Raw genomic sequence first — 16,737 nt, forward strand, 5'->3', positions numbered from 1 at the left:
TTATTCACTACGAATATTTAACATGTAAACGAAATACTTTATTTACATAAAGATGTAAATAACATATCAATTGAAATTCATTATTTTCTTGTGGAACAAAAGGTCTAACGTTTAATGAGAATGCAAGTCATATTTGAAGTCTGTTTTTATTTTTATATCAGTATATGGATTATTCATTAGGTTGGCAGAAAATCAATATTGTCTATCACCTATACATTCTTGTGCATCATTCACATTGTTTTCGGTTGCAATACCAAATAAATAAAGCATGAAGCATTGAAGAGCAATAAACGGATTTGAGAGGGTATTTCCTTACAAGTGGATTGGCCTCGAAGATACGTGCTTTACAAATGAAATATTATGTCACCCAAAGAACATTACTAACTGCTTCTGAACTCATATTAGTTTACCATGTGCAACATTAATTAGGACGGGAGTCCAGATAAGATAGATAAGATAGAGCAAAATTATAATTTACATGTACAAGTTTTTTTCTTCACGTATAATTTGATTGGTTAATACAATCAATTTAGCAGTGCAATTGTAAAGTTTTTATTCTTTTTGAAGGAAACGTTGTTGCTCTCTAAGCAGTATTTTTATTTCTGGATAATGACAGGTAGTTTTTTATGTCAGTGCAAATCAAAATTCTTATTATGATGGTTCTTTACCTACACAACACTTTGTTTTGCAAACTATATTGAGAAACATGTCACGGGAGCTCACAGTAAAGTCTTTGTTTCATTTAACAGAATTCAGACTTTCGGAAATCAGAGATTTTGAAGAGATGTTATCCAAATTAAATATGGTAGAGCTATATAAGTCTCGTCAGTGCAAGGTCTGTTCCAAGAGATTCTTTCAAACCGGTGAATAGGACCAGCATAGGAGACATCATGCAGGTGAGGACATATCAGGTATATATACATCGTACATACTTCATTTAATTGTTTTTATTCTCTGGAATCCTAATAATATGAAGTTTATTGACTTAAAACAAAATGTATGCATACAAAAGGGTACAAAATCAATCGGGAAACAATATCATATATTTTTAATTCGTAATTCGCAGCACAGCCACTTAATTTAGGAGTTAATACAATTTATATAATCACTTTGGTCAATTTAGGATTATAACGTTCCGCTATAATTTTTTTTTTTTTTTGTGTGTCAACCACAAGATTCAGCCGTAATGTAAAAATCTCAATAGCAGTTGATATAAAACGTTTCAAAATCGATTGTTTTTGTATGCCACCATATACATTTTAAAGAAAAAGAAAGAGACTTAATCTCTTTTAGTTGACGTTTGGCGTTTGCATATTTAATAAAGAGAAAAATATGCCCAGTGTGCATAGCATTCCAATTAAAGGATGTGTCATAAGGCGTGTTCATTCATGTTAGTGTATTAGTGGTTAGATTTCTTGAAGTGACTTTGACACCAGATAATTTTTTTGACAATTGCATATCAATAAGTTATTCAGCATATTCTCAATGAGGTCATCATACTCAATGGGGTCATTATACGCAATGGAGTCATTATATGCAATGGGGTCATTATATTCAATGGGGTCATTATACTCAAAGGAGTCATTATACTCAATGGGGTCATTATACTTAATGGGGTCATTATACGCAATGGAGTCATTATACTCAATGGGGTCATTATACGCAATGGGGTCATTATACTCAATGAGGTCATTATACTCAATGGAGTCATTATACTCAATGGGGTCATTATACTCAGTGGGGTCATTATACTCAATGGGGTCATTATACTCAAAGGAGTCATTATACTCAATGGGATCGTTATACTCAAAGGAGTCATTATACTCAATGGGGTCGTTATACTCAATGGGGTCATTATACTCAATGGGGTCATTATATTCAATGGGGTCACTATACGCAATGGGGTCATTATATTCAATGGGGTCATTATACGCAATGGGGTCATTATATTCAATGGGGTCATTATACTCAATGGGGTCATTATACTCAATGGGGTCATTATACTCAAAGGAGTCATTATACTCAATGGGGTTATTATACTCAATGGGGTCATTATACTCAATGGGGTCATTATACGCAATGGGGTCATTATATTCAATGGGGTCATTATACGCAATGGGGTCATTATATTCAATGGGGTCATTATACTCAATGGGGTCATTATATTCAATGGGGTCATTATACTCAATGGGGTCATTATACGCAATGGGGTCATTATATTCAATGGGGTCATTATACGCAATGGGGTCATTATACGCAATGGGGTCATTATACTCAATGGGGTCATTATATTCAATGGGGTCATTATACTCAAATGAGTCATTATACTCAATGGGGTCATTATACTCAATGGGGTCATTATGTTCAATGGGGTCATTATACTCAATGGGGTCATTATACGCAATGGGGTCATTATACTCAATGGGGTCATTATATTCAGTGGGGTCATTATACTCAATGGGGTCATTATACGCAATGGGGTCATTATACTCAATTGGGTCATTATACTCAATGTGGTCATTATACTCAATGGGGTCATTATACTCAAAGGAGTCATTATACTCAATGGGGTCATTATACTCAATGGGGTCATTATACTTAATGGAGTCATTATACTCAATGGGGTCATTATACTTAATGGGGTCATTATACTCAATGGGGTCATTATACTGATGTTCATTTATCTCGAAATGAGATATCAGTAGTAGCTGAGTTATCGAAATAGAGAACGAACAGTCATTTGTTGAATTTTAAGTAGGGTACATTTTAGGTATCTCGCACATACACAGCTGGGAATACAAACTATAACTAACAGAACGAAGACCTAATACACGTTTATTCTGGCAGTCACTTACACCCATAGTGTCAGCATTTTCAAACATTCTACTATATACCTCATGATGAGAGGTTGAAATATGTATGTAGAAGATAAATTATATTGACATAGTATCATTACAACGCTGGGACAATATTACTTTTAGAACCACTTTCTTATCCCACTTAAAATATATCTGCCTTATGTATGTTATTCAAATCTTTATATCCATATGTGGGCCTGTTTCGTTCCTTTCTTTGCTCCTTCTCTGGTCTTAAAACTTTCTTTCTCACGCTTCATCAAGTTGAAGAGATCTTAAAAAAAATATCAACACCGTGTTTGGTGTTTAGGCTCTCATAAACAGTAACAGGAAAAGAGTGAAGACAACAAGCTTTGTAAACTTTAATAAATTTATTATTTCCCAAGAAAAACAAGGTAAAGAAGAAAATCCAAATATAACCCAAGAATAATCCCAGAATTAAAAATTAGAAGTCCTAGTAATAAAATGTTCTAATGAATCTGAGTCCAAAATGGATGGCGATGACGTATACTATAGCCAATATAGTATTGACGTGTCAACGGTTCTTTGTTGATACACAAACAATAATCCGGTGTTTGAATTCCGAATAAAATTTCAATAAATATCTTTGTCCAAGAATTCTGTACGAGCACTTAAATATTCTCAGGGAAAAGAATAAAACTCTTATAATCCAAATAATTTGAAGAAAAATTTAAATATTAAACCCCAACGGGTCACAACAGAATAAAACACGACCTTGACGTCGAAGTATTTCAAAAGCCCAACTGAGATTTTTTTTCAAAACATCATTATTAAACCTGATTACTGTGCTATTCCTGTAAAACCGGAATTTTGAAATAGAGGCTTTTACATGTAAAACGTCACGTGCACTACTAGTACAACGTCGATTCCACCCTAAAATCCAACACGAAGAATGAAAAAAAAAGTAATAAAAAAAGTTGTTTACTTCAACTCTTACTAATTTTGAATCAAGGTCAGGAAATAGGTCAGCATAAAGATACAAAGTTCTACTATTGGGTGTTTACCAAAAAACAGTCAGGTCAAAATAATTTCAGGAAAAAGTCAAATATCAGTAAACAAAATGACATTACTATAACATGTAAGAGAATTAAAACAATTAAATTAAATAAAATATAAATTAAATCAAATATGCATAACAACTGTAAGATCTCTCGTATACGTTTATGTAACAAATGAGGTCGTGCCATGAAAAAGGCCTGAAATGAACCCTAAAGAACAAAAGGGAGACTTCAAGTAATACTTTTAATAATTAGTTTTCCACATCAAGAATGCGAATTGTAAGTGACTGAACTTTCATAGATTGTTGATGTTCAACTTTTGTGATACTCATAGGACATCGTATGCATGTTACACCTTATCACAAATGTAAAATATTTTGTGAAAATCTCTTGTTTAGAAAGAGTGCTCATTGTTTTAAGTGGCGAATGTTACCTCGCTTCACAATTTTAACTTTGTTTTGGGGATAAATAAGTGTAGATTGGAAACCAAAATGATTGTTTTGGCTTTGTGGATTCAACATCATATATTAGCACTTGGTTGGCTGTACATGGCGGCAAGTATATTTGGTGGATTGAAAACCGGGAAGAACCTCAGATCCACAGGAAGCTTCTAGCAAGCTGTTTTACATACTCACGTTGGAAGTGACAATCACAATGTGGGTACAGTGTTTATTATCAAACAAGACTGTTGGGAAATCAAAGCTGTAAACAAAAAATTGAACCATAATCATTCAGATCTTTTCATTTAAAATCTTCCACTCTTACATCTGGTGGATACCACTGGTATGTCATATTTCTACTAACCCTCACATCATTGTGCACAATAAATGTGGTTACGAAAATATAAATCACTTCATTTTTCTTATGAAAATTACACAGTGCACCTTTGACGTCATCATGCAACTGTTACTAAAATTGGCACAGAAAGTAAATTAAATCCATATAAACTAATCTTAATATGCCTTCAAGCCCGAATAATGTAATGAAAATATACGTTTTGGCAAATATATATAAAGAGATATTTGCCTTACGAAGCAAATTTAAGTTTTTGTAACTAGAAATAGGGACATAACTGCTTTGGGAAGTGGAAATAATTTGCCTTGTCAATCGTGACTTCGCTAAAGTACAAAGTTTCTACTTCATCCATGAAAAAGTATGATAAAGGCTCCACGTGGAATGGAACCTGCACATTCTGAATATACTATTTTGATTTGCGAATAAACAATGTGTATGTCAATGTGTCAGTAAATAAAATTCAACATAGACAAGAGATCGTTTAAAATGGTACTTTTTGAAGAAAATAGTGGTTAAATATACTTCGAAATGTGCTGTTTTTCTGTATCATTGGTGTTGGTCGTATTTCATTGTCCTGCATTAAAACAACATTGTACGTCATCTATATATTTCCTTCCCTTTTCTAAAAGTATTTGACAGCAGTTCCATCTCACAAGAGACACAAAGCGTCTTAGTTTACAAAGGACAAGATTTAATTATGTTGGCTGACTAAAATATTGTGATATAGGACGATAAGATACAGTTGATAGAAACGAGTTTAAAATTAAATTTTCATACACATTATGCTTAGTTATCATACTATCTGTTTAGTATAAACATTGGTGTGAGTACTTTTGAAGAAGACAGTTTTGAGTTCTTAGAAACACCGATCTTCCTCATCTTAAACGAATTTATTTAAAACTGTTACTATTTGTATGCTTTTGATAACATAATTTATTAATGTCTGAAACGTGTTTATACAAATTTTCTGGGCAGGAATGATTCAAGCTTAAATCAAATAGCTTTTAATGTTTTGATTAAAAGCGCAGTGTAATGAAAATCCCGCATTAGCACAATCATATAATCATGATTCTTTAAGAATATGCTTGATAATTATTATACAAGGCATGTAGCCCTTTCATTGACTGATGTGATCAATCAATTCAGTATTATTATTTTCCACCATAAACTTATGTTTTATTTAGTCACCCACAATAATCTCTGCTGAAATCGGTCAATATTTAATTTCAAGTTGCTGGCAGTTATAAAAGCAAAAGGGCTCCAAATCTTCAATTTTCGATGTTACAATACTGTGGGGTATTTCATAAGACAAGGAACAAAAACCAGCCGCTTTATAGTTACCTATAGGTGTTCCCATGTTTGCCAAAGACACAAATCTACCCAGCGTGTAAATCTTTGTAACAAAAGGGACGTTACTCCAGCGATAATACTGTCAGATATCAGCATATTACATTTGATAATTTGCATTAGAGAGGCAGATTTCATTGACTACATAATTCACTAGCTTATCTTTAATTGATTTAAGTTTTCATGCTACCTTATGTCCCATATCAGCAAATGAAAGTTTATAATGGGTATTACCTGGTTGATTCAGCCTCTGTATATGAAGATCTGAATGGCTGCCAGCAGGGCTGGTTTGGGCTCTTAAGTCCTGTCCACATTTAGGGAAGTGATTGACATGTTATCCTTTTGGAAGCAGTCAGCAGGTATGACTATCCGGAGATGACAGTCACATTAAATGCATTTTGGTCGTGAACAAACAGCGAATTCAAACAGAACTGTCGTTCCACCTCTCAATAATCAGACTGCAGTATAATCTGTATTCGCTGGGATCTATAACTTACGGGTATATTTTCAGCATGGGGAAGTGCAAAATTACTCACCTTTGTCTATTAAATGTCCACAGTCCCATGGAGTTAATGTATTTTTGACTTCTTCATAAACTGAGACAGTCTGGAGGCTTACACATTATTTTCAATACCTTTGATTTTTAAGGCAATATAAAACGTAAAGGAATCAGAGTACTGTCGTATCTGATTGCTCTCCAAAATAATGGATACAAATATATTAAGTTTGGCGGTTAAATTTCCAAGGAAAAACGTATTTTCTCCTCTGTTGAATCAATCTAGCCTGCGCGTGTTTCATCTGAACCTGTACATTTGGATAATATCAAACAGACTTTCAAAGGCAAATGTGTTTTAGAACATGTGCTGAACAGAGTTGCTTGTGTGAGAACGACCAACACTCTTAAAGCATAAGTTGATACTGGTCTCTAACTATAAAAGCTAAGTTTATAAGATGAATTCTCACATATAACGAGTTAACACCTATCACAAAAAAGCCACCGTTCCATAATATCAGACTTGTTTTGTCATCACGGAAAGGAGGATATGGGCTAAAACAAATACATTTTGACTTGTCAACTGCAGGCGTTTCACCCAGATCCGTATTTTAATCATATCAAAGAATCTCTCTGGGGCAAAGATTTCCCAAAACACGTGCTATACAGAATCTCTTGGGCAGAAAGGCTCACCACTATAGGAACATATGACGGCAGTGGAGTTTTCTCCAAGTATTCTAACTAAATATTTCCGGTGACATTTTGACAATTCCAACTTAGTGTCTAGAATATAACACGTGTTGCTAGCTATCTGTGCAAATGTTGTCAGCAAGATCAATAACAAATAACTTGGTTTCAAAACAATAATGTGTTGAAAATTTTATAAGCTTAAATAGACTCTAGACAGAAGTTAAACAGAAAAGACAAGAACGGAATAACATTATTTCGGAATTCTTGTCATAGTAAAGCTCCCTTGAACGAGGAACGTAACTTATACTATCCGTGCGTGTCTCCTTATAATATCGAGCTCATGAATACTTTCGCATTGTGTCTCATCAGTTAATTTACCGTTTCTAAGTGTGTAGATCTGCACGAACACCACGTGACTCAGTGAGTTCACCCTCATCATCAACTGTATCATCTATACTTTCAAATGGACTAAACGGCTTGTTTAGTTCATCAACAGACATATCAAATAAATCAAACGCTCCAGTGTCTGCTATATGAGCATACATTGTTAACAATCAAAAGTAATTCCTAACATACGCTACTGTTTTAGATACAAGTGTCGTGCAGTATGTAACAGTGCAGTGTGGAAAACTACTGCACAATTCTGGCAATATTAAAAAATGAGTAAATAATAATGTTGTTTTTTTATCATGAAACTTCTAGTGAATATCATACTGATGTGCATGTCCTTCTAAGTTTAGATTAAGCAGATGCGTTTTCTGAGAAATGTTTCAGAAACAATTGCACTTCAATGGAATGTTTGGGTCAATGTCATATTAAAGTATAATGATTTACTCTATTTCAGGGTGGATGGACTTATTCAATGGGCAATAATGAGATGCATCTAGGTGGATGATATGTGCACCGTGAAGATGGAAAAATGGACGTTTGGCTCAAATGGTCCTGAAATTTTCTAAACAGGGAAAAATTATTTTCCTTGCCAATTATTATCCTTACTGTATATTTTTCAATCATTGTAATACTAGATGGAATAAATTATTAGCATCACAGTTTTACAACTGTTCGTTTTTCTGATGTGTAATGTATAATGTACCATGCAAAGAAAACTGTTTGATTGTTAACCTTCAGAAATATGACAGTGTAGAAAATATTACTTTCCAGCAGTTACAAGTTGTTAAAAATTCACAAATGACATTAATCAACATATTTAAAAACAGTTCTGCTGTAATATTGGCACTTTAAACCTCGTGATAATCCTGTATATGCAGTGATGTTTCTTTGCATAACACGCTATCGAACGGCCCATCTGCTTTATTAGGTATAATAGGGTACATTCCATTATATGGAACATGTATATGTGATTTTTTTCAGATTTGTAACTCATTTATTGATTGCACGTGTATATGTTGTCTTCTATACCTCATTATCGTGCATTTTTTGTCTATTTTTATATCTTAAAATCGTTAAAATAGTCAAATCTATTTAAGGTTTTATGAACTCAGTACGATAGTAAAAAAACGCCACACATAAAGCACAACCTTAGCGAAATGAAGAAAGTAGTTTGTCGCCGCATTACCAGATTTAACTTTAAGTGTGTTGGTAAAAAGAATTATAGATATTATTTAAATTGAGCATTTTATCTTTTTGATTGCTTCTTAGGAATATGTTTACCAAGCAATGACTCAAGAACGTAGCTGCATTTTGATGAATGCATATGTAAAACATGTATTATTAAGAGATTCAATGACAGTGAACCTGACATGGCCCTTGAAATATATATTGTTTATTATAAACTAAACATTTATTAATTTCGATTTACCAATATTATTTTTCATCTTCACCAGCCATAAAAATAGCGACTTTTAAATTAACATTTTCATAATTATTAGTTCACAGGCAATGTGCTGAAATTAAAATGTGTTCTACTTTTTCACAAATTAGAATATAGTCTATTCCATTTGACATGGACATGAATGACATGAGTCTTGAATTAAAATGAACACATTTGGAAATGTCCGGGACAATTACTGTCATATAAACTTATCTCAGCTCCATCGATCCCTTCATAATGAACAATCAAACAATAAGAACACATTTTAATTATTTATATTTGTAACCCATTTACATGAATATATAGCTGAAGATTGATCTTTTTTACGAAGACATTTCACATTAAAAACACTTTCCATGGAATATGTACGACTCCAGTATGTACGGATTGCCTTTATTATTTCCAAGAAAGGAATATCTCTGAAGGAGTAAATAACAGTTATTGTTCACTTTGTCCTTTTCACGCTTTACTGAAATTAAATAATATTCATGAACTCATCATGAAAGAGTGACATCATCGGTTCTATGTATTTATGTTTGCATGTATGCAAGTAGGTAGGCGATTCATAAGCTGTTCTTGTCTTGGTATCTCGGTTTCTCTAATCCTGAATGTAGCAAGTGTGAGCTAAGTTTCTCTCTGCATGTTGTTTCTATTAAAAGGAAGAAGACGAAAAGTAAAGATTTTAAGCCTTTTAGATTTTGCACGTTAATTCTTTAATGTTGTATATTTTGAAGACAGTTTTGGACAAATACAAAAATTTTCATTGATTATTGAAACATACTTTGATACGACAATCAATATAGTCAGCTTTATAACTTGAAATTAGAAGATTTTGACCTAACCAAACGTTTCTCTGCTTATAGTGTCCTTCTTGGCATTTCACAGACTCTTGGCATTGACAAATATAGTGATCTTATAAGAGATCAATTTGTAATGTTTTAGAGAAGACAAAGTAAAGGAGAAAATAACAAATAATTACTGTTCGATCTTTTTATTTACCACAAAAAGTAGTTTTCCTCTCTTATTTCACTGGCATTAAAATTAGTGAGATGCTTGGTGAAGGTCTCCTTCCTTTGATCACTTTGTAAGATACTCCCCGGTTACCTTATGACACCTTAACTTTCTTTCCATCTCATTGAGACTATTCTGTACTGTAACTAGTCTTTAAATCCCTTCCTTATCAGTTGAGACTGCTAATTGTCTCAGTGAAAATCTTTCGTTATCTCAGCATATCGTTGACAATGGAAAGATCAATATGACCATTCTGCTTTTAATTTTTTTTTCATGCGTTCATGATAATCTTTTCATCCATTTATGACAACTGTTGAATGCTATAAATAGTTTCCTCTTCCACAGCTAATTAAAGGCAGTGTGAGCAAACTCCACATATTCGGGTACAGTCTAATGTTCATTATCCAGACTCACTGGAGCAGATTTTTTTGATCTTGATAAATGTCATTCAGACGATTCATGCTTTACTGTATTGAGTTATTCTGTATAATGCTCACTTCGTACAATCATATGAAACACTCACTGCAGTCAGCCATCAGGGAAAACAATAAACAGACTGCCACCTTCACGATGGGTAAGCACACAATGAAAGTTCCCAAAATTCTTCGACATTCGCTAGCTGGTAGCCATATATATATATATATATATATATATATATATATATATATATATATATATATATATATATATATATATATATATATATATATATATATATATATATATATATATATATATATATATATATATATATATATATATATATATATATATATAGAGAGAGAGAGAGAGAGAGAGAGAGAGAGAGAACTCATGATAAGCTGTCATACGAATTTGGCACAATTAATGAGAATGGTTTCAATTCGCCACCGATTATGAAAGAGAACATAAAATCGCTGCTTAAAAAAGCCTGTAACATGCATCACACTGAGATTAGTTCAGAAAAGTAGATATTAACAAATATGAATAAATAACATACGACTGCCACTAATTTCGGAAGCAAAACAGGGTGGTAGCATTAATGAAATATAAATTTATATATTTGGATTAAATTATTTTGTGGCAGTTTAATATCACCAACCTTATCAAATACATATGAATATTCTGTGATATTATGATATTTAAATATAATCTGAAATAATACATGTGAAAATTGTTAGAAGTGCTTTTATTATAGAATGCAACAACTACAAGGTTATGAAGTGCGTGTGATTTTCTTTTAATTTTGCCATCGCTAATGCAAAAAAGCAGATTACAAGTTTTTTTTCTTCTTTCCATATGCGTCTGTTTTCTGTTTTTAAAATGTTTATTGAGTTTATGTCGTTAAATTATTTTCACATATTATGCACTATTATATTATGCACTATTTCAAGGTGTGGCTACTCTTTTGTATCTTGCTACGTCCATTGTTTATAAATGCTAGGTCTGCCACAAGGGTTGAAATTAAAGTTTTCAAAACTGATCCAAGTAACTAGCATATTAACTCTTTGGGTTGCCATTCTTTTATACTATCTACAGGATAGACAATGCATGGCGAAACCGACTGACTGCTCTTACATTTGCGACGTGTTTGGCCATTCTGCCATGTACATCGATTCTGTAAGTGGGACCAATACAAGACCCAACGAGAATCTGCCCCTATTTCGAGAGCAAGTATTCGTTTCGGGGATTAACATATGTGCGTACGGCGTACTAATTAATTTCTCGTCAATGGATCCATTATCCGACTATCTACCACTACTTAGCCTGCACAGCACGGTCTTCAGAGATTAAATTTACCATAGGCATTTGATGTTTCTCAACTAATCGTCAGGTGTGATACATGAACAACCACTTGACGACACCCATTCCAGCGTGCAAGTGTTTCTTGATGTACACCGCAAACTTTCTGGAATCATGTCTGGGCAACGCAAATGAAGATTGGTCCGGCCGGAGACTCCAAATGTGAACGAACTTTTCTGAAACGACATAAATGCATAGTCAAATTTTGCCCATTTTTATAAGCTGGGCTGTTCTCAACTACCACTTGCGTGTAAGACACATACTGTAATTAGTATGACGCTAACCAGTTGTTGATTTTCCTATTCCTTGTCAATTCAGAATTGTGTGCACTTAACGTACATATATTTTCCAAAATGGCGAGAATTAATAATCTTCAAAGATATATTTTCAATAAGAATATGGAATACTCCACTCGAGATAAAAGTCGTAATAATTGTTCTGTCTGTCAAGGCAATATATTGGGTTTAAAAAGATGTCTATAATGTCAAACCAGAGAAACACTAAGACAAGGAAAATAAGAGACTGAAGTAAAGATCGCAATCTGGAAAACAGGGCCATTGATCTGCAGAGTGTCGCAAAGGGTATTGATCTTCAGGGTGTCCCAAGAGCAAAGAGAACAGAGAGATGGAGGAGGAATGTTCTTTCGATCAACACATTCAACATGTTAACAACCAACTAAAACTTAAAGCCTCTGACGCATTGTATGTGCCATATTGTGTGGTAGCAGCAGAGAGACTGAGCCCACCAACTATTTCGTCAAACAGAACCTTCTATCGAAAACACTCTTGATAGAAGAATTGTTTTCACAAAATAAACCCTCTATTCAGAAAACACTGATAAATAGGCTTTCTCCGCTGACCAGAAGGGTTATCTCATGAAAAATATCTACCTATATAACTACTTCTCGATACAAGGGTCTACTAGACGAAACATTCGGTGTTGTTTCAGTCTCTCTGCTGCTCAAAATGCTTGCATTTCTAGTTAAAAATTGTATCTAACCCAACTCGATACCGTGTCGGAGGATCATGTAAATTTATCGTTACAAATCCGTGTGGTTTTGCCTGAGCACGACTAAAGAAATTTCTGAATTTATTTATGTCCATGTCACCGCTGCACCAAGTCTGATGAATATTTCGTAACGTGTGTGAGTCAACGCCGTTAAATACCGCGAGAACGTTACAGTTATCTCTGATCACTTTCGGAATTTGTGTATATCGCTGAGTTACATAAATCACATCAGTGTTTTTGTGTCGTCCACGTGAAAATATCCTGGTAGGGTTTGATTGTTTGTCCAACATGATATCATCGTACACGACTAAATTATTAATACTCCCATCAATATCATCGATATTCGGTGCTTCATCAATATCAGGTATAAAATCAACAACATCTTCTTCACTTATCGATTTTGCACTTTGGTTAAAATCTTTTAACACGCTGTAGTATCGCTGATCGTCCACAGATGGGGCTATCAAATATAATTTATCCCACTTCATCCACTTCATTATTAAATTAAGTAACAACTGCGTCTTACCCGACCCAGATGGGCCTATAATAATCATTCGAATTGAATTTGGTAGCACTGAGTTATGTTTGATTGGCTCTCGTCGTTTTGACGCAGAAAAGTCAGTAATCTTCATTAGATATATCATAAAAATAATAATAAACTGCGGATATGACAACAATTACAACAAAAAATAATCGACAAGCGCTTACAGGCAAGTGTGAACGATGTGGCACAAAAAAGTTTCAATTTATTATTAAAAAAAAGGAGGTGATATCGCAGCCAAGTTAGCCAAGTTACCAGGAACACCGTGGGCTAAATACCCAGGAGAAAAACATCTTCCAGGATATAATTACTGTGGTCCTGGAACCCGACTTGATATCAGACTTGATACTCAGGATCAGCCAAATCCAGGTGAGTATCCGATAAATGCTATTGATAAGGCGTGTCATGCTCATGATGTAGCTTACCGAAGTAAGGATTTGCAACAGCGCCATCTCGCGGACGTGAAATTAATTCATGCGTTAAATGCCATCACTGATAAATCTTTCAAAGAAAAGTTAGCATCCTGGTTAATAAAATCCGCAATGAAAGGTAAATTAGCGCTAGGTACTGGTATATAATGGAGTCGATTTATTATTCGCCAAAAGGATATTGGAGGGGTAGCGCAGCAATTAGTAAACTCGCTGAAGCAGCAAAAGTTACGCGCGTTACTGCTAAAAATTGGTTATCCCGACAGGCAATATGGCAAATTTACCAACCACAGCCTAAACAAATTCACTTTGCGCATTTCGATGTTAGTGTACCAAATGAGGTTCATCAGGCTGATATATTATTTCTGCCACATGATACTATCCGAAGACGTACATACAAGTACGCGTTAACTGTAGTTGATGTTGCAAGTAGATACAAAGATGCTGAACCGTTAACGACTAAAACAGCATCTGAGGTTGCTTCTGCGTTTAAATGAATTTATCAACGTGGTCTGCGATGGCCAAATCTATTACAAGTTGATCCTGGCAAAGAATTTCAGGGTGCAGTATCATTACTGATGAAACAACATAACGTCACCATCAGACGAGGACATACTGATATTCATCGCGATCAGGCAATTGTTGAGCGATTCAATCGAACACTTGCTGAGCGGTTATTTGGATATCAATACGCGAAGGAATTTATTCAAGATACGAGATCTCGTGAATGGGTTGCAAGATTACCAAGCGTGATAGCTGCACTAAATAATGAGATTACACGAACAACCAACATGAAACCTGCCATCGCGATCACAAAAAAAACATATACCCGTACGACGTGATTCTTCAGCACAGCCGATACTGGGTGATGTTACAGTTAGATATTTATATGAACCGGGTGAACTTGAAGGTGGTAAACAAAGAGCGACTGATCCTATCTGGAGTGTTACCACACACAAGATAACCACCGTGACAAGATCCACTGGTAGACCAGCAATCTATATGTTGGATTCAACTGCTCCTCAACGTGGATTCACACGTGATCAATTACAGGTGAATCCTGAGGATACGCAATTACCACCGCGATCACTTAACTAGCACCCCGACGTCGATTTCATTCAAGACAGGTCAACATGATATTATCACGTGTATGACCGCGATTGTTATCTTTTCTGTCTACGGTAAATTGTCTTGAATTTTTATTCGAATACTGCCATAACATTATACAATTACAACTCGCGCAGTGATTATTCTGCTGTTGTTTTAACTCAATAATAAATTCAACATCAAGATCAAAGTCGCGATTATTTTTTTTGTCACTCTGTTTATAACCGGCGAGTTTTTTTCTTATTATGTCGCTGTTGTTTTCATTATTAATTTTATCAGCTATTGCATCTTCCAAGACAATTCTTCGCAGTTGAGATATTCTTCTGACGCTGGACACCGCTAGGTAGACTAGGTTTGACCATTCGATGCGGTCGTCAACAATCCAGACATTTGTATCACTGATAGTTAGTCCTTGAGATGAAAAAATTGTCATTGCGTATCCTAGCGTCCACGGGGATTTATTCATTTTTAGTGCATCTTTGACAGCATTAATATCAACTAACACAATATCATTCAATACTAAATTCTGTTTCTTTGTCCCTGACGCAGTCAGGCGCCCTGGTATATCAACATCTATATTTTGTAACCGCGTATCAGCTGGTCTATAACATAATGGCACCGGCAGCATTGTAAACTTTTCCTTTTGTAATTAAAATAGCTGTTGTTGAAGTGTGTCTCTGACTATCTTTCTACTTGCCACTATCAAATCGTCTGGTTTCCACGAGCTCCAAAAGTCGCTCATCGAAGTTTCAGGAATCATCTCGCGCATAATTTCACATTGAATTTTATTCGGCAATATCTGATTAATGTTTTAAATTCTTTCAACGTTGCATGAAGTGCTTTATGATCATCAGACACTTCTTCGTAATAATCAACAAAATCTTTTAACCAATCATGCGGAGATGCGCCGACAAACGGAGGTGGTTGACCGTGATCGCCGCACATAATCACTGCAGTATTTTTCGTTAGCAGCCAATCAAGAAATGTTTTTAATGTTTCCAAGGGCACCGTACATATCTCATCCCAAATTATTTTCTCGGGAATATATTTTGTTCCCATACGATCTGACGTCCACACACCGCCGCTGTATTTGAAAAAGCTGTGATAAGTACAAGAATTGACTCCTCGCTCTTTCATCTCCCTGGCGAGCCTGTGTGTAGGTGTTAGCACAATCATATCCGATTTTTGAAATAATTCAATCGCTCGAGTTGTCTTACCAGACCCACCCGGCCCGTTTAAATAAACGGTTTTGTGTCTAGTGATTGGATCATACACAGATGGTGCGTTCGACATTTCTGACATTTCTGATTTACAATAATCATCCTTAATTGCAACATCAGCGGATTCACAATATTCGTGTAACATCTCCGCTTTTATTCTCCACGAACTCCATTCATCCGAAAATCCTGCGGATTTCATTGTAAAAGCCAGTGATTCTGAATATTTTTTATTGATATAAAATGAATCCGTTGCAACTCTAACTGCGGTGTCAGGAAATCGATTTATCATTGATAGCAAATTTATAGAAACATAACCCAGCATTGAAGATCTTAGATGTGTGTATTGAGGCGATTCTCCGTCGATATAACTTACAATTGTGCCCAACTTTTTCCCGTCAGACAAGAACACATCCTCCCGATTACAAAATATATTTCTCGCAACAGCGTCAGCAATTATAAAATCCAATTCAGCATCATCGATAATCAGTCGCGAGTGATGTAGTTTGTGATCATATGCAGCACCTTGAGTAAATTTACCAATTATTCTTCGTCCAAGATCTTTTGCTATTTTTTCACTATTGCTATGTTTGATCTTGAGAACTTTAGGAAC

At 34.7% G+C, this 16,737-nt stretch overlaps 1 protein-coding gene across 4 annotated transcripts in view; it reads left to right on the forward strand.

Annotated features, from left to right (window-relative positions):
• Positions 1 to 10,657, forward strand: part of LOC149776051 (vigilin-like) — a 95,750-nt gene extending 85,093 nt beyond the window's left edge. For 3 of the 4 annotated variants that reach the window (XM_089940874.1, XM_089940871.1, XM_089940873.1), the window contains exons 18-19: positions 748 to 911; positions 8,044 to 10,657. In XM_089940874.1, the coding sequence (XP_089797000.1) occupies positions 748 to 871 (124 nt within the window). In that variant the 3' untranslated portion in view covers positions 872 to 911; positions 8,044 to 10,657. The remainder of the gene's footprint in view (positions 1 to 747; positions 912 to 8,043) is intronic. The other variant, XM_089940872.1, reaches the window with a different exon arrangement.
• Positions 10,658 to 16,737: the final 6,080 nt, after the last annotated feature.

The sequence above is a fragment of the Sinohyriopsis cumingii genome, chromosome 18, assembly GCF_028554795.1.
Source record: "Sinohyriopsis cumingii isolate HCF-2022 chromosome 18, ASM2855479v2, whole genome shotgun sequence".
NCBI lineage: Eukaryota > Metazoa > Mollusca > Bivalvia > Unionida > Unionidae > Sinohyriopsis > Sinohyriopsis cumingii.